At 52.4% G+C, this 16,353-nt stretch overlaps 6 protein-coding genes across 6 annotated transcripts; 3 read left to right on the forward strand and 3 right to left on the reverse strand.

Annotated features, from left to right (window-relative positions):
* The first annotated feature begins 37 nt into the window (after positions 1–37).
* On the forward strand, positions 38–1,253 carry P884DRAFT_223458 (uncharacterized protein). The gene is made up of 3 exons (XM_069439561.1): positions 38–195; positions 355–838; positions 950–1,253. The coding sequence occupies exons 1-3, from the start codon at positions 134–136 to the stop codon at positions 1,169–1,171; spliced, it is 768 nt and encodes a 255-aa protein (XP_069297932.1). The 5' UTR covers positions 38–133; the 3' UTR covers positions 1,172–1,253.
* On the reverse strand, positions 1,254–3,623 carry P884DRAFT_259378 (uncharacterized protein). Its single transcript, XM_069441341.1, has 4 exons — positions 3,182–3,623; positions 2,878–3,000; positions 2,228–2,714; positions 1,254–2,052 (listed from the first exon to the last, which is right to left on the reverse strand). The coding sequence occupies exons 1-4, from the start codon at positions 3,380–3,382 to the stop codon at positions 1,550–1,552; spliced, it is 1,314 nt and encodes a 437-aa protein (XP_069297933.1). The 5' UTR covers positions 3,383–3,623; the 3' UTR covers positions 1,254–1,549.
* Positions 3,624–4,903: 1,280 nt separating this feature from the next.
* On the forward strand, positions 4,904–5,274 carry P884DRAFT_18675 (uncharacterized protein). Its single transcript, XM_069437353.1, has one exon. The coding sequence runs from the start codon at positions 5,000–5,002 to the stop codon at positions 5,189–5,191; it is 192 nt and encodes a 63-aa protein (XP_069297934.1). The 5' UTR covers positions 4,904–4,999; the 3' UTR covers positions 5,192–5,274.
* Positions 5,275–5,357: 83 nt separating this feature from the next.
* On the forward strand, positions 5,358–6,995 carry P884DRAFT_277472 (major facilitator superfamily domain-containing protein; the record flags this gene model as incomplete). The annotated part of the gene is made up of 4 exons (XM_069443078.1): positions 5,358–5,554; positions 5,721–5,813; positions 5,887–6,599; positions 6,688–6,995. 4 exons carry the CDS (start codon positions 5,358–5,360, stop codon positions 6,993–6,995), a joined length of 1,311 nt encoding a protein of 436 aa, XP_069297935.1.
* Positions 6,996–8,418: 1,423 nt separating this feature from the next.
* On the reverse strand, positions 8,419–9,592 carry P884DRAFT_277473 (uncharacterized protein; the record flags this gene model as incomplete). Its single annotated transcript, XM_069443079.1, has 2 exons — positions 8,419–8,772; positions 8,945–9,592. 2 exons carry the CDS (start codon positions 9,590–9,592, stop codon positions 8,419–8,421), a joined length of 1,002 nt encoding a protein of 333 aa, XP_069297936.1.
* Positions 9,593–13,789: 4,197 nt separating this feature from the next.
* On the reverse strand, positions 13,790–15,699 carry P884DRAFT_243034 (UbiA prenyltransferase family-domain-containing protein; the record flags this gene model as incomplete). The annotated part of the gene is made up of 3 exons (XM_069440299.1): positions 13,790–14,776; positions 14,888–15,040; positions 15,200–15,699. 3 exons carry the CDS (start codon positions 15,697–15,699, stop codon positions 14,290–14,292), a joined length of 1,140 nt encoding a protein of 379 aa, XP_069297937.1. The 3' UTR covers positions 13,790–14,289.
* Between the last annotated feature and the right edge of the window lie 654 nt (positions 15,700–16,353).

Below are 16,353 nucleotides of genomic sequence, written 5' to 3' on the forward strand. Positions count from 1 at the left end.
ACACCACTGCAGCGAGGGGTGCGGCGCTGATGCGGCCGACTTGGCCAACCTCAATGCTACCGAAATCAAACACTGCGAGCGAGCACTCATCATCACTCACACAAGTATTCTAAAACCTCGTCTGACGCACAAAATGGCTGCGACGACTGCCATTAACCGGAGGCGGGATCCGTACGAGGGCATGGTCGTGACCGGGTAAGGCTTCGCGAATCCCCATTCTTCTTCTGTCCAGATGAAACGAATTGGTTGTTGAGAACCCCTCCCCCCCCTCCTTCCTCCCTCCTTCCCCCCACCCCTTCCTCCCCGCTCTCCCGACCAATTCTGACGTGGCAAAAACAAAACAATAACGCACAGGTTCGAGGGCGGCATCACGACGCGCATCCTAGCGCACCCGCGGCGATCCTTCGCCTTCGAGGTGACCTTCGACCTCGCGCACCCGCGCCTGGTCGCCCTGGCCGGGCAGAGACCGCCGCCGGCCCACTTCCACCCGTACCAGGCCGAGTACGTCGAGGTGACGGCCGGCCGGCTGATCGTCGAGCTCGAGGGCCGCCGCCACCTGCTCACCCCGCGCTCCGGCGAGTTCGTCATCCCCCGCTGGGCAAACCACCGCCTGTACCCCCCTCCTCCTCCGCCGGGGAAGGAGGGTGCTACTGCTAGTGATGATGGCCGTCGGGGCGAGGGCGGCGACGAGGATGGGAAGACGGCCCGGTTCTTGCTCTCCGGCGAGGATACGCCCAGGCCGTTCCGGCTCGACGCCGTCTTCTTCGAGAATTGGTATGCGTATCAGGACGAGGTGGTCCTGCGGGGGAAGAAGGTCGATATCCTGCAGGTCATGTCTGTAAGTGGAATATGTGCTGTACCTTTTGTATCCCATTTCATAACTAATCCATTACTTTCCGTCTTCGGTTTCCTCACTTAACCGCATAATTAATGCCTGACGGAATTACAGACGTTCGACGCTGGCGGCTCGTACCTTTCCCTCCCGTGGTGGGTGCCCTTTGGCCGCACCATCTCACTGGTGCTAGGCGTGGTGCTTGGGAGGTGGATTGCTGCGTTGCTGGGCTACCAACCGTTCTACCGCCAGTGGACGACGGATTGGGACACGGCGGTGGAGAAGATGGAGCAATCGATGTTTCAGAGACGTTTTGCGGACAAGACCAAGACTGCATGAGAAGGGTTAGTTAATGATTGTATTCGATATTCGTTAATTACGTAGTCTGTAATTTCCAATTAACTGTTTGGTCGACGTCTCTGGTTGATTGGCCATGTCGTCGACAATAAATGCTTGAGCAGGCCATCGCTGGGGATATTAACAACCTGAATTGAAGACCCTGTTCCTGACAGATCAGTTTATATAATAATTAATCCGTAATGTAGTTATTGCAATTGAGATTCTCCTGAATGAAGCCGCCAAAACAACAAGGGTATAATACTCCGTACTTAATTAGTACCTCGCTAAGCGCCGGACGTCCCTCCTTTCTAGAAAACCATATGAAAGAGAGAAAAAAAACCATCATTAAAAAACCCATCGCTCATGACTCCCATAAAATCATCGCGCATTCCATGCCTGAACGTCAGTGTGCACAACTTGGACCTCAGTCCGTACGTGGATACCCGGAGGCGTTGGGCTGGCCTGGCCCATCCTATCGACATCCCGAGACCCCGGGTCACGATGCTCGCCCGGAGCTGCAAGGTGGTGGTCGTACGGCTCGCCGTCGTCCGGGTCCGGCTTTCCCCCCACCACGACGGTCTGGAGGGGGATCAGGCCGTTGTCGCGGGCCTTGGAAATGGACGAGCGGCCGGCCGCGTCGGCGCCGGGGGGCGTCGGGACGATATGGTTCTCGCTGCCGAAGCGCTGGAAGCCGTCCGGCGCGCTGTGCCACGTGGCCAGTTGCCTGCTCAGGTTGGAGGGATACCGGTAGCTGTTGCTGGTCCCCTTTACGGTGTGCTTCAGGTACCTGTATACCTGCGGGCCAATGACGGGCACGCACGCGCAGACCACCGCGCACGTCTCCTCGGCGGCGGTGAGGATGAGGAAGTTGGCGACGCCGTCTGTCCGGGGGAGAAAGGGGGGGGGGGGGGCCGGGGGGGTCCCGGCCCGCAGGCCACCCATGATCAATTTTTCTTTTGGGGGGGGGGGGGGGGGGCCAGACAAACAGGGTATGATTAAGGGGGTGTATAAAGTGTAAATAAAGCCGGTTAAACGCGGTGTTATTAGGTAACTTACAGCTCGGGTCCGTCTTATCGTCTGTGTCGAGGAGCAGGTTCAGGATGCGAGCCAACTCGAGCAGGCAGGCGGTCAGACCGATGCCGAAGACGGCAAAGAGGCCGATCTTCTTCCACTTGCTCAGCCGCAGGTTCCAGATGGCGGCGATGGGCAGGACCAGGAGGCCGAGATCCGAGATGAGGCTGAAGATGACGGGCATAGCGACGTTGGTCACTTTTTGGGCGTTGCACTGGCCTGTTACGCCGCCTGGGACGGGCTTGTTGAAGCGTTCGTAGTGCTGCAAAAAGTACCACTGGACCGGGTGGCACTGGAAGAGGTAGAAGCCGGTGCCGCCAAAGAACCACAGGACGACGTAGACGAGGTTGGCCCACCAGAAAATGCGCAGTCTCGAGCTCGACACCAGGAATAGGCGCTTGTAGAAGCACAATAGCGTGACTTTGATGCAGGCGAAGAAGGAGCTCATCAGGACCATGGTGATCCAGATATGCTAGCGGCGGTGAGTCGGTCAGAGAAGGTGTTTTGCTATAATGATGATGATGTGTACAGATGTGGGTATGCACGGTAAAAGCCTGGGTGGGTATTGTACGCGGACTCTCTCTCTTCCTCGTGGGAGGAAGGTGAGGAAGGCGAAGAAAGGGGTGCTTGCTCACCATAAAGGTCTTTGACAGGTTGCGTGGGTAGTGCGGATCCCGGGCGTTGACGGTCCAGTAGTGTAAACCCAGCCCGTAATGGGTTGCTGCCATCAAGTTACCTATGATGACGTTCAGGAGCACCTGCGATTTCGGCCATGGTCAGACTGTATTTTAGTTGACTTGTTTATTTAATTTTTCGCGGTGGTGAACAGTGACAGATGATGAAGTTCCGGGGCGAGGCCGGCCCGGGTTCGGGGTCCACGGGACAACGGAATACGGGGAGATCGGGGGAGAGTGGGGAGGGGGACGGGGGCAGACGAACTCCACTGAGGACGATGGAGATTCCTTCGGCCCTCACGGGCATCTGGCGGGACCCGGTCTTCCAAGTGGCCCACAGTCTGCCGGCGATGGCCACATTGTTGATGACCAAGAAGACGGTAAGACAACCCCAGAGCGCCGACTGTCTCGAGTCGTTGAAGTGAGCGATCTGCTCCGGCGTCAAAGGCCCTCCGGGTTGGGACATGGTCGGAAGAGTCGGACGGGCCGTCGCGACGGCCCTGGTGCTTAGCTTTTGGATCAGCAGACCTAGCGAGATGGGAGATGGAAAAGTCGTCACCGTCGAAGCGTAAGAAAGAAATAAGCAGCGAATGCTAGGCCAGGGCCGGCATGATAAAAAAGTAGCTAGCTACCATGATTTAGGCTTAGGCAGAGGCGAAAAAGGAAACCGTTGAAAAGACGGGTTCCAGGGGAGGCGCAGCGGCGACAAGACTACCATCCGCGATTATCCCGTATCTACATACTCGTAAATTACCTCTCCTACCTAAGGTGCCATGCCAATCAAGCAGCAAACCGGAACGAGCGACCCGTACGTAATTATGCATGTACATACGCAGTACTTTTACAACTGCTACAAGTACGTCGAATCTGACCCCCATGGAGGGGAGGAATTTTCCCCAGAGGCCGCAACGCCCCGGGTTTGATCCTCGGGGAGCTAGTGCTGAAGTGGAAGGTCTGAACATGACTTGCCGGCTGGGTTCCGATCAAAAGGCGGCCGGACGGCACGAACAGTTCGGCCTCGCCCGTCCATGCATGGTTCCGTGTTACCATTCCGTGATTGGCAACGCAGACGAGCGGCGCAGCCGGCGCCTAAGCAGAAAAGGACGACCTGGGTGTATGGATTAATACTCTGACAGGCTGCGCTTTTTTTTCTGGGATGAATCGAAGACGAGCTTGTACGTTACACAGCATACGTTTCCTTCCATCTTGTTCCATTCGCTCCCTGAAGAAGTCAGTCGGTGCCGCACACGGGCATCGCGGTCTCTATCGAGCTGACGTTGCAAATTGTATTTGTCAGAGTAAGCTCGACGCCTCGAGTCGGATAGGTGAGCAAATTCATCTGGGAATATCACGGCTCGATCGGCATGCGCATCAATTGTTCGTGTCCTCGAATTGTTCATAAGATTGTCCATAATTAACGACGGGGACTCGGAAGCGAAATGGCGCCTTTGTTCCAGAGTTCCAGCGCGTACCTGCCCGTGGTATCCGTACTTTCTCTATACTATAATCCGTACTGTATGTACCTTCCGGAAGGTGTCGTTACCTTGGCGGAGCAGGAGCCCTAACTGGCAGCACCGGACAGGTTGAAGTACGTCCGTACAGTATTCCCCCCCTCTGAGACCACCGTACGTGCACTGTCTTATGTGCGCTTTGCATTGTCCCAATGGGGGAATCTTACTTGGCGATCGCCGAGCCCTGCAAGCACCGAACAAGCTTTCGGTCAAGTTTTCCGGTTTGCCGGCTAACGTTACGCTCTAGTTATCCCTATCTGCTCCGTAACTATAGAGTACACTAGTCCGTACATACATTTCTTCGTTCCTGCGCAGTTATACTTCCAGTACCACCTGACCGTTCCATTTGCACGATCGCATTGAGCGATCTGCGCTTGCATTTCTTCCCACAGCCACCCACCTTCCCCCTCTCCTACCCCCCAAAAAAACTCCCGAGGCTCCTTCTCCTTTTTTTTTTCTCTTGGCCTTCCTTCCGTCACGTCCTGCCTTGTGATCCAGTGTCTGGGTCTCCTTCCATACCGTGCCTTGTTTCTGGTCTCACGCGCTCCAGGCTCCAGCGGCACGCCCCCGCCATGTCGGACGAGAAGCCGCCCCCCTCCGACCTGGAAGTGGGCGAATTGGCGCCTCAGCAGACTGATTCGCTCCACGATGGGTCTCCCCAACAGAGCTCTGCCGCGCCTAACTACACGCGCAGGCAGGAGGCGCGCGTTGTCATGAAGTTGGATTGGAACCTCATGACGCTGTTCTTCGCCTTGTGTAAGTGAATGCCACCACACCACTGCATTGCCTGCCTTGCCTGCCTACCCCGCCTTCCCATGTCTCATCTTACCTCGCCTATTGAGAACGGGAGAGACGGAAGGATCAAGCCAACTCATCAACCAAGAGGACGTGGCTCGCTGACATGATGGTGACGGGCGTTGATGCCAAGATATGCTCGCCTTCCTCGACCGAGGCAACATCGGCAATGCCAGGATCGCGGGCATGGCGAAGGATCTCGCCCTGGACACAAACCGCTACAACTGGCTGCTCAACATGTTCTACATCACATATGTCATCGCCGAGTTTAGCGTCTTACTGTGGAAGATCTTCCCACCGCACATCGTCGGAAGCTTTGTTGTTTTCAGCTGGTCAGTCTTCAATCCTATGTCTCACACCTTATCTAATCTTTTATCTTTGCTTATCTCCATTCTTCATTTCATGTTATACTTGTGTTTCCTTTCCTGTCTTGTTCCCCCGGGGCATTTCTCTTTATTGCCCATTTCACCCACTGACATGGCATGCACAACACAACAGGGGACTGATTGCCGCGGTGCAAGCCGGTGTGCAGAGCTGGGGGGGCGAGATGGCTCTGCGGTTTCTCCTCGGCGCCTTCGAGGCGGCCTACGGGTGCGTTGTGACCTGACCAACGCAGTCCAGTCTAGTCTGTATCGCTTGTGCTAAGAGTCGGGCTTGCTTTCAGACCGGGCATCATCTATCTCCTCTCCTTCTTCTACCTCCGGCACGAGATTGGTTTCCGATGCGGCATCTTCGCCTCGGCGGCTCCCTTGGCGTCGACCTTTGCCGGCGCTCTCGCCTACGGCATCACCAGCGGCCACTCGAAGCTCGCCAACTGGCGCCTGCTCTTTCTCGTCGAGGGCCTGCCCACCATTCTCATGTCCGTCATTGCGTTCTTCTTCATCCCGGACTCTCCCGAGAAGGCCCGGTTCCTCACGACTGAGGAGAAAGCCATCGTTCGGTCCCGGACCGTGCGCCAAGTCGGCAGCGTTTCCAGCGAGAGGATCGGGGGGGTGAAGCTCAAGGACGTCCTCTCCATCTTCATCGACCTGAAGGCCTGGATGTGTGCTCTCATGTACTTCTGCGGCAACGTCAGCTACTCGAGCCTTCCCGTCTTCCTGCCCACTATCCTTGAAGACATGGGCTACACCGCCATCAACGCACAGGGCCTGTCTGCACCTCCATCCTTTGCCGCCTTCCTGTTTGCCCTGATTACCACGTGGATTGCCGACAAGACGCAGCAGCGGTGCTTTGTGCTCTTTGTTACCTCTGCCATCGGCGGAGTGGGATATATCATCCTTGCCACGGTTGAAACGGTCGGGGTCCGCTACTTCGCTACCTTCCTGGCCTCGGCCGGTGTCTTCTCGACCATTCCCAACATCTTGGCTCTTACCTTGAGTATGTGCTTTGCTGGCCCCTTTTTCCTCCCACTTTTTCTTCTTTTCTGTTTCATAATCCCAGCTAATCTCATTGGAACCATGTGCAGACAACCAGGGCAATGATACACGACGCGGCATGTCAATTGTCCTCATCAATCTTATCGGCCAGTGCGGCCCGTTCCTGGGCACCAATGTCTTCCCCTTGGAAGAGAGGCCAAGGTATATCAAGGGCATGAGCATCTGCGCCTCCTTCATGTTCTTCTCGGCCCTTCTCGCCCTTTCCCAGCGTGTCTTACTCATGTGGGAGAACCGTAAGCTCGACCGCAAGTATGGCCCTGTAAAGAAGGAAACAGAGGGCAAGTCGGAGGGTGTGGCCGTGGAGAACTATGGGCCGAACTTCCGATATGTTCTCTGATGCCTCAACCTGACGTTCTCGAACGAGATAATTTAGGGGAGGACAGAATAGGAAGCTTGCGCCGGTTCAAATCCGAGCCGGTTTGGCTAGCGTACAGTACATAGGGTATATAAATGTGCGCATATAGAGGGGAAGACGGAGCATGTCGAACCAAAAAGAAAAATGGTTGTAGCATGTAGATCCAGAGGCGATGGATAAAAGGAGTTTGACCATGGCCTTGAATCGGCCGATGAGCCTCGGAGGATTTCTCGTCGAATTTGGCGGGTGTACTATCACCTCATGGTCTTTAATGCTAATATTACCACCATAGCCTTGCCAAACGAGACTGTTCTGAGGGCTTTGCAATGTTTCTAGGGATGACATTGACATTCCGGGGCGGTGATATGTTCCATATTCAATCGGCAAATTGCGAACCATCAACTATTTAATTAAAGGCTCGGAGCCATGACAAAACACAAGTCACTGTCCAGGAGAAGAAAGAACAACTGGGATAGAACAGAATGTAGCACAACGCGTGAGATGAATAGAAAGAACTAAAAAAAAAAAAAAAATAAATAAATAAAGAAAATCCTTGTTGAGACCTAGCGAATCCGACTAGGCAACCAGTTACCCCTACTTCTCTCTTCCTCTTCCCTCCTCAGCTCTCACCCTCGCTCTCGAAATCATGTTGTTCCATTCTTTATTTCTGTTCTCCCCCCCTTTTCTCTTTTCTTCTCTCCTTTCCTTCCCCTATTTCCCAAGGAGGAGGAGAAGGAGAGGTAGGCTGGGCCCAGGACAGGATATCTCGGGCTTCGGGGGAATATGAAGTAGGAGTTTAGGGGATCAATTCCAGAGAGGGAAGCCGTCGCGCTTACTACGACATTGAAGCATGCCTACTGAAAATAGGCAGTGCGCAGCAAGCCACAATATATTATTATACGATGCATGTGGTGTAAGTATACACTATTAGATGTATGGTAGAAATGACAGTGAAATGGAAATGCTCAGACACTCTGGAGCAAAACCAAGAGTTCTCCAAACCGTTGAGAAGAATCACGCATACCGCTTCGCTATGTGTTCCTCCGCCATAATTACCTGAGTTCTGCCCGCAAACCCTACTCAGATCTGATGTGGCATTTGGCGTGAAGGAAGCTCATCAGCTACGCGAGACAAAGGTAATTATCACATTTCTGCCATTACAAGATCCACCATCTCGGGCGACTAAATAGTAATAGTACTAGGAGCACACAAGAGCAAATTCGGTGTGGCCAACTAGTTTCCCCCTTAAAAAAAAGGTATAAAATAATTATTGGGCATCGATATTGCTTTGAGATTCCTCCACCTTTCAAAAGCCCACTTTTCTTCTCTTTGAAGGCGGTCCAGATCCTTCGGCCATCAAGTGCTTAGAAGAGAACAGTCTCCCAGAAACCTCATTTCGCTCATCCTACCACTCGTCATTCTTGGGCGTGACCTTGGCCCAGGCGAGCGTCTTCTTCCAGACCGCCTCCTGCTTGTCCACCTTGAGGCTCTCCTCGGAGCTCTTGCTCTCCTTGAGCAGCGTGTAGAAGCCGCGCTTGCCGGGGTGCGCGTGGCCCGTGGCGAGCTCGGCGAGGTCGACGCCCGCGGCGGCGGCCGTCCGGAGGAGCGGGTCCAGGAGGGAGAGCAGGGGGCGGAGCGGTTTCAGCACGAGCTTCTGGGCGAGCGACAATGATTTCGGCGTGTTGGTTTGGAGGGCGCGCGAGTCGGCGAGGTTGCCCGGGTTGATGGTCACCGCGGTGACGGTGTTGAGGTCGGGGTCCTGCGTTTATGTGAGTACATGGGAAAGAGAAGTCTTCTGAGAGAATCTGGCTGTTTTCGTGAAAGAAATAAAGAAGGGAAGAGAGAGACGAGGGCAAGGTAAGACGGGGTTGTAGAGGGTGGTACCCCGGGGAGGAAAGGAGGGGAAGGGGAGGCGGAAGGGTCACACCTACCTTTTCTAGCCTCCGGTTAAGGGCGTACGCAAACATGGTGACCGCCAACTTAGACACGGCGTACCTGTAGAAACCCGTGCCCGCCCTGTCGCCGGGCTCGACGCGCTCGGGGACGCGGGCCAGGTCCTCCAGGTCGTCCGGCAGGACGGGCGGATATTTCTCGTTGGGGTTCGCGCCGGGATCGGTGGCGTTGGTGCCTAGGAAGACGATGCGGCCGCCGGGGGCGAAGCTGGACGCCAGCAGGCGCAGCACCAAGGCCGCGTGGGCGACATGGTTGACCTGCAGGGCCGTCTCGAGGCCGTCGCGCGTCTGGACGGGCGCCTCAACCAGGTTCCAGTAGTAGGCATTGCAGACGATGCTGGCGATGCGGGGGAGCGTGCCGGCCTCGACCTCGGCGGCTACGGCATCGGCAAAGGCGTGGACGGCCGAGAGGTCGGCGAGGTCGAGGGCGCGGACAGACGCCGTCTTGGCGGGGCCGGGGTGCCGGTCGAGGACGGCCCGCAGCCGCTTGGTGTTGGCGTCGGCATCGGCCGAGGGGTTGCGCACCGTCAGGACGAGGTGATAGCCCGGGTACTTGGTCAGAATGTGCTCGACCGAGGGGATGGCGAGGGAGCCGTTGGCGCCCGTGATGATAATCGTGCCGGACATTGTTGATTGATGCCGCCGAATCTTTGGCGATCGAATTGCTCGCGGAATACTTGGTTTTTTTTTTCCCGGATCTTATTTTCTATCCTTTCGGCTCGAACCGCAGACTCGAGCGTTGGGCCGTGTGTTGAACTGCTGCTATTACGTTAAATCGCTGTTGGTCGAATTTTTTTAACCAGGCATCGCATCGGTGGCAATTATGTTCCGTTTGCAGATACTCTCGGCCCTCAGCTGAATGACGAAATTGAAGAAGTAACTGGATAGTCCGCAAAGGCGTGCTACAGAGCCACGATGTTTAATTCGGCATGTGCAGGTGAGCCAACCGCTCCAGGTGGTCCTTTCCAGCGTAGGAGCTAATTACAAGTACAGTACAGATTACTTGCGCATATGCATAGAGTGCGAGGGGGCTCGGACAAGGAAAGGAAAGGGCCGCCTTCGAGGTTCTCAGCAGGCATCAGTTACCTGCGCAGTTCCCGCGAGATCCGCTCGGTTCGGTGAAACACGAAGATGCGAGTGAGGGAGGCGGTTAGCACATTTGCAAGTTGCGCAAATCCTGCTGTCAAGTCGGATTCAGACACTGTAACGCCAGCGCACTGCTATATTTCCGGGACGCTTGCGAATAGAACACTCTGTGCACACTCCTCCGTACATAGGAACACACCGATGCTGTCCATCCAGAGTAACCAAAGTGGTTGCGATGGCAGGACGGTTGAGCTGCGCCGCAAGTAGTTACACCGGATTTGTTTGTTGGTTTGCTGGATTAACTATATGGGATCATGCAGGCATGCACCGCCCCAGCTGCTCTTCACCGCACTTCCGTCTTGCGTATCGGGAGAGAGAGAGAGAGCCGATGCCACGAATGGACTGGGCCAGAACCCGAGCCACCAACAACAGTTGCAGGGTTTCCAGGGCAATCGCGCCACGTACGAAATACTGTGATGTTTGTACATACATACTCCGTACAGTACCCTGCAACTCAACGGTTAGGTGGGGCGCAGCGTAGTATGTATGTAAGTGCATCACCGGGCTGTTATCGAGCACAGGGAGGTTGGCCCTCCCGCCCCCCACCCCGCCCCCCTCCCCCCTTCGTCTGAAATTAACTACTCCGTAGTGGGCAGTGCTCGAAATAGCATAGCATTTCATCATCCATCGGTGTACCCGGTGGTTAGTGCTGACTAATTAGTTCAGTACTACCACCTGTCTCCCGACAGGTGGGGCCAAAACCCCCGGACATACCAATATTGCCGGACAGGTACGCGTCCAAATATATGTCCAATTTTACCAGTCAACTCCCTATATTCGAAGACACAACCACTGCCACAAGCCCAATTTAACCACTTTCCTATATACGATGCCTCTGACCAACCATATCTAGGAACCAGCCAGTATATAGGCCGCCAAATGGCTCCTTGCCACTCGAACGCGCCACCGAACCAGCCGCTTACCCCATAGAAACGAACCTAGTATACGGCACGCGGCTCAACTATTCAAGACTAGAAAGACCTAGGTTGGCCGGCACTTAAAGTCTTTGAAGGATACTAGTCTTCTAGCCACTAGTAGTAACGCGATTAGAAGACCTCGGTCGCTTCGAAACGACGAAGATTCCGCCCTCGAAGGATACGCGTATTAGCTTATCGAATCTGGTTCTCTTACTACCAAAGATCTTCTCGAAGATGCTATTAACCGTTTATAGGTACGTTGTAATCCTCCTTGCCCTCCTGTTAGTAAGTATTGGTAATCATATTAGAAGTAGGATTATCTATAGTTTTAGCCGATATTCTTTAAACTAGTTGAAGTAAACTGACTCTTAGCTAAGTAGTAGGTAGAAGATCTAGAGGTGTTCTTTAATAAACTTGAGGATACTATCGAAATATATAAGATTATTATATCTAGCTATTAGAATGTAGATAAGACTAGATATATACTTATAATATTAAATAGGTAGTTTAAGATCTTAATAGTCAAAATAGATAAGAAGAAGAAGGTTAGTTCCCTCCCTTAGATACTAATATAGAATGCTTACTATAGTAATTTCTTAGCTAGAGATTTTAGATCTTTATAACTAAGAGTTAATAAGCCTAATTAGTATTAGAAATATAGTTAGTAATATCATTCTAGTATTTTATATCTTTAAATAGTAGCTATTAGAAGATTAGGATATCGAAGGTCTTAATAATAAGATATAATTCTATAAGTTAGATATAGTATTTAATAACTCTAAGATAATAATAGATTAGATATATCATTTTAATAAATACTCCTTTACTATTTATACCAAGTTCTAATAGTATAGTATAAGCTTTAAGAAATGGTTTAATTATAACCATTATAACTATAATTTTACTCTTAGTATATACTTTATTAACCTAGATAACATTACTCCTAAAGATTCGATCTATATATCTATACTATTAGAAGAATATATATATTGGCTACTTATCTTAGATAACTTTATAGGATATTATAACCTTAAACTTTATAAATACTATCTCTCGTTTGATATTCCTATTATCTTCCTCCCTCCCTATTCAATATATTTTATCTAGCTAATAGATATAGGGGTCTTTTACCATCTTAAGGAAGTATATTAATGACGTCTCTAGTAGGTAGTTCGAAACGGTAATCTTACATTTATATAGGCAGACTTTATCAAAGGATTCTAGGAAATCTAAGAGGCTAGTTTTAGACGTCAAAATATCATAGTAGGATTCAAAAAGACTAGTCTTTTTCTACTAAACCAATATATTATAATAGACTAGATCAAGGAGAAAGTATTATCTAGTATAGCTATTAGATATCCTATAATAATTCCTAATAGTAAGTAATAGGTATATATAAAAAAAGGTATTAATTATATCTAAGAGTAGTATCTTAAGCTTTTTAGTTTACTAATATAAGAATATTTTTAGGATATTACATTAATAGTTAATAAGAGTTAACTAGTATATAAATATCTTAAGAACTTTATAAAGGACAAGAGAGCCTATCTAGCTATACTATCTACTAAGAAAATATAAGGCTAACTTGTCAAGCTAATAGGAGAGGTTATAATAAGTATAACTATTTAATATATTTATTAGGTTTAGGAGATCTAGGCTTAGAAGAATACCAAGGCTATTTAAGATACTAGCTAAAAAGCTACCTATATTATTATTAAACAGATTAAATAGGATTATAAGGAGGAATATAAAGTCTAGAAGAAGCGCCCTAAAAACAAGATTCCTAGTACTAATAGGCGTCGCCTTTATATAGCAACCTTTACTAAATTCCTAGAAAAGACTAATAAGAATAACTATCTTCCTCTTAATAATAACTACCCTCTTTAGGTTCTACCAAAGGAGCATTAGCCACTAGCGTTTTTCGACTTAGGAGATAGAAAGGAAGTCCTAATCCCTTAGTTAGTAAAGAAGCCGTTATTAGAAGTTAAACTCCTATCCCCTAAGCGTCCTAGGATATAGATTAGCGGTATGTCTATAATATTAATTAATAATAGTAACGATGATAGATTTGACTTTATAGATAGTAAAGATAAGTAAGAGGAGGATACCAAGTCACTATCTCTATCTAGGGTCAAGAAGGAGTCACCATATATAGCTATTATCAAGGATATTAGGAGGTTTAAGAAGCAACGCGCCTATAAGTTAGTAATAGCTATACTAGGGATAGCTATACCAGGGATAGTAACGCCAGGGATAGAAGATAATAACTATTACTAGGAGGCTAAAAGAGAAAGCATTACTACGATTAAGAGCGATAGGGATAAGGAGTATAATATAGAGGGAGAGGGAGACGAAGGCAAGTTATATAACCAATTGTTCGACTAATTATAACCGGATAGAATTGAATTTTACTACGTTTTTAAGCTTTTCAGAACCTAGTTTACAATTAGACTATTTACAGCTATTTGAGGCTACTATTACGAGGGTAATTGAACTTGATGGCACCTTTTGTATAGACACGAAAGTATGGGAAATTTGGTGGTGATGTGTCCGGCAATATTGGTATATCCGGGGGTTTTGGCCCTACCTGTCGGGAGACAGGTGGTAGTACTGAACTAATTAGTCAGCACTAACCACTGGGTATAACATCCACGGTAGATTGTCGAGTTGATTCTCCTCAAGGTGATGACGGCACGGCCTGTATATCTCTTTTAACTATCCTGATAACTTAACCTCTCCAGCGCCGGACTAACAATGTCACACGCCGTAGAGACCGCCTCCCAGGAAAGGAGAATAGGAACGTTTCACGGGTAACTACCGCCCGGCTGACGCAGAAGACCGATCGAGGTACCGTATACACTAGCTACCCCTTGCACAAAGTGTGGTGGAGCGGGCCCACTGGAGTTCCCGGACCCACCGGGGTTGCAGCCACCCACATCTTCCTGCAGGGCAGCCCTGGTCAGCTTCCTTCTTCTTCCATCATCACCACCAATCTACCATCATCAACCACTGCAGAGATACGAAGATTTTGATCCATCCATCTATGCCCACACAAAGGTATTCGAATTGAATCCTCGCAGCAGTCAGCACTTGTAATTATGAGTACCTTGGTAAGCATGTTTGACAGCCTCATCTCCTCGTGCTTGCTTCGGAAACAACGCGGGGTGCCACCGTGCCAATGCGCCACGATGCCACGCTCGGCGTCTCTCTCATCCTGGCAGGATGCCCCCAGTCGTGTTACCTAATTAGAAAGTGACAGACTCAACGTCGGGAGCTGCTAAACTGAGGGGAAAGTTTTCGAAAGAGATGCAGCCAGGTTTTGCACAACTCCGCCCCCGGAGCAGCCCGTAGCAGGTACTCGGACACGAGTCCGGCAGCGATAGAACCCCCCGCCAGCCAGAAGCCGTAGCGGAACCACCACCAACAGCTCGCCGGGTCCTTGAGATCGACGCGGTACACCATGGTGCCGAGGGAGGCCAGGCAGCCTCCCAGCGTGAAGAGGTAGTACGGCGGACCCATTCCGGCCGCCCGCCCCGGCACGGCCAGCAGGGCGAGCATGGCCCCGAGCACGCACCAGAGTGCCGGCTTGGACCGGTCTCCCAGCAGGACGGCCGTGCTCTTGAGTCCCAGCTTCCGGTCGTCCTCGACGTCCTGGTGCGCGTACACGGTGTCGTAGAGGACGGTCCACAGCAGGCACGCCCCCATCAGGCACACGGTCGGGACGTGCACCATCACCGGGATGCTCTGGCTGCCCTCCCAAGAGGCCGAGGGAGCCCGGGCGAGGAAAGAAAGAGGGCCCGGGATGGTGATGGTGATTGTGGTGGTGGTGGTGGTGGTGGTGGTGGTGAGGTCGCCGAACGGGAACAGACCCATGGCGCAGCTGCCCATGACGACGCCGTACGACAGGCAGAAGCCCAGCACGACCTGCGCCAGGTGTGTGTGCCGCTTCGCGTACGGGTAGTAGATGATGGCTAGTATGTTGGGCAGCGCGTAGCAGGCGGCGAGCACGCCCCTCCTTCCCCTGCTCACCGGCGACGGCGACGGCGACGGCGACGGCGACGACGGTGTTGCTGCTGCTGCCTCCCCTCCGTATACCAGTTCCTGTCCCCCCAAACCACCACCCCCAACAGCAGTGGCGGGTGCGTCGTCCGGCATCAGCAAGAGGAAGCACGCGGCCAGCAGCGCCTGCGAGGCGGCGAACAGGAAAGCCCCGAGCGGCGAGATGGCGCCCCGGGCGACGGGCCGCCCCCGCGTGCGCGCTACCTGTCGGTCCATCGGGGCGTCGACCAGGTCGTTCCAGGCGTGCGCCGCGTTGGACGAGAAGAAGCTGCCGGCGAGGGTGATGGCGCACGCCCGGAGGATTGCAGGGCCCGGGACGTCACCACCGTCGTCACCACCGTTGCTGCTGCCCCGCGACGACAGCAGCACGATGGCGGCGTGCAGGATGCCAAAGAAGTGCGGGAAGAAGATGAGCAGCAGTCCCGCCGGCGGGCTCAGGCGCGCCAGTTGCACGTAGGGAATCACGCTCGCCGGGAGCCGGTCAACCCAGCCGCCGACGTGCCCGCCGCCGTATTGCTGGGCTAGCAGAGCATCATTCGGCGGTTTGACGGGTTTGCGTTTGGTTTTGCCCTTGCTGCTGCCGCCGCCGCTGCTGCTGCTGTTTGTCGTCATCACAGGGGATGTCGTCTTGGGCGCCATCGGGGCCAGCGGGTCCTCGCGACTCCGATTGTTGTTGCCTGCTTCTCTCACTCACTTCACTCACTCTCCTCCTCCCTCTTTCTTTGGCTCCTTTCTATTCTCTTTTCTCCCCTCCTGAGTGAGGTGGGAGGGCGGGGCCGACGTTGTAGCCGCCGGAGTTTGATCGAGTCGGTTCCGTTATCTACCCCCTGAATCTGCAATATCCGCCGGGGCGGTGCCAGATCCGATGCCAACCTCACCCCAACACGCATTCTGGACCAGGTATGTATATGTACCGAGGGAGATTTTGAAATGCTGCAATGCTTTCACTGCGCCATGTAAGGCGTGCACCTAGGTGTATCACGGATCAAACGTCTGGCATATAATTTTCCAGTCAAGACCCTCCACGTTGCAGACGCCTCTGTCTCACGTAAACCTGCAGCAGCAGCAGATGCACAGCAGAAACGGTGACATTCTCAATCCTCACATGCACCAGAACACTATCAATGATTCCTGCGCTTGAGAGGCCCATCTGCTCCATGCAAGATGCTGGGTGACGAAGAGCGGAGTGGCTCGCCGAGAGTCCGTTTACCGCCGAGACGTGGCGTTGCGAGCAGCTCATGCAACGTTACCCAACCAGAGTTGAGG

This window comes from Thermothelomyces heterothallicus, assembly GCF_042370625.1.
Source record: "Thermothelomyces heterothallicus CBS 202.75 unplaced genomic scaffold P884_scaffold_10, whole genome shotgun sequence".
In the NCBI taxonomy this organism is placed as follows: domain Eukaryota; kingdom Fungi; phylum Ascomycota; class Sordariomycetes; order Sordariales; family Chaetomiaceae; genus Thermothelomyces; species Thermothelomyces heterothallicus.

What these genes read in the sequence shown, in the direction of transcription:
- P884DRAFT_223458 (XM_069439561.1), top strand. Translation starts at nt 134, where the DNA reads ATGGCTGCGACGACTGCCATTAACCGGAGGCGGGATCCGTACGAGGGC. An exon ending in GAGGGCATGGTCGTGACCGG is followed by an intron (nt 196 to 354) that starts GTAAGGCTTCGC and finishes AATAACGCACAG; the next exon opens with GTTCGAGGGCGGCATCACGA. An exon ending in ATATCCTGCAGGTCATGTCT is followed by an intron (nt 839 to 949) that starts GTAAGTGGAATA and finishes ACGGAATTACAG; the next exon opens with ACGTTCGACGCTGGCGGCTC.
- P884DRAFT_18675 (XM_069437353.1), top strand. Translation starts at nt 5,000, where the DNA reads ATGTCGGACGAGAAGCCGCCCCCCTCCGACCTGGAAGTGGGCGAATTG.
- P884DRAFT_259378 (XM_069441341.1), bottom strand. Translation starts at nt 3,382, where the DNA reads ATGTCCCAACCCGGAGGGCCTTTGACGCCGGAGCAGATCGCTCACTTC. An exon ending in TCTCCATCGTCCTCAGTGGA is followed by an intron (nt 3,001 to 3,181) that starts GTTCGTCTGCCC and finishes CCGAAATCGCAG; the next exon opens with GTGCTCCTGAACGTCATCAT. An exon ending in CGATAAGACGGACCCGAGCT is followed by an intron (nt 2,053 to 2,227) that starts GTAAGTTACCTA and finishes TCCCCCGGACAG; the next exon opens with ACGGCGTCGCCAACTTCCTC.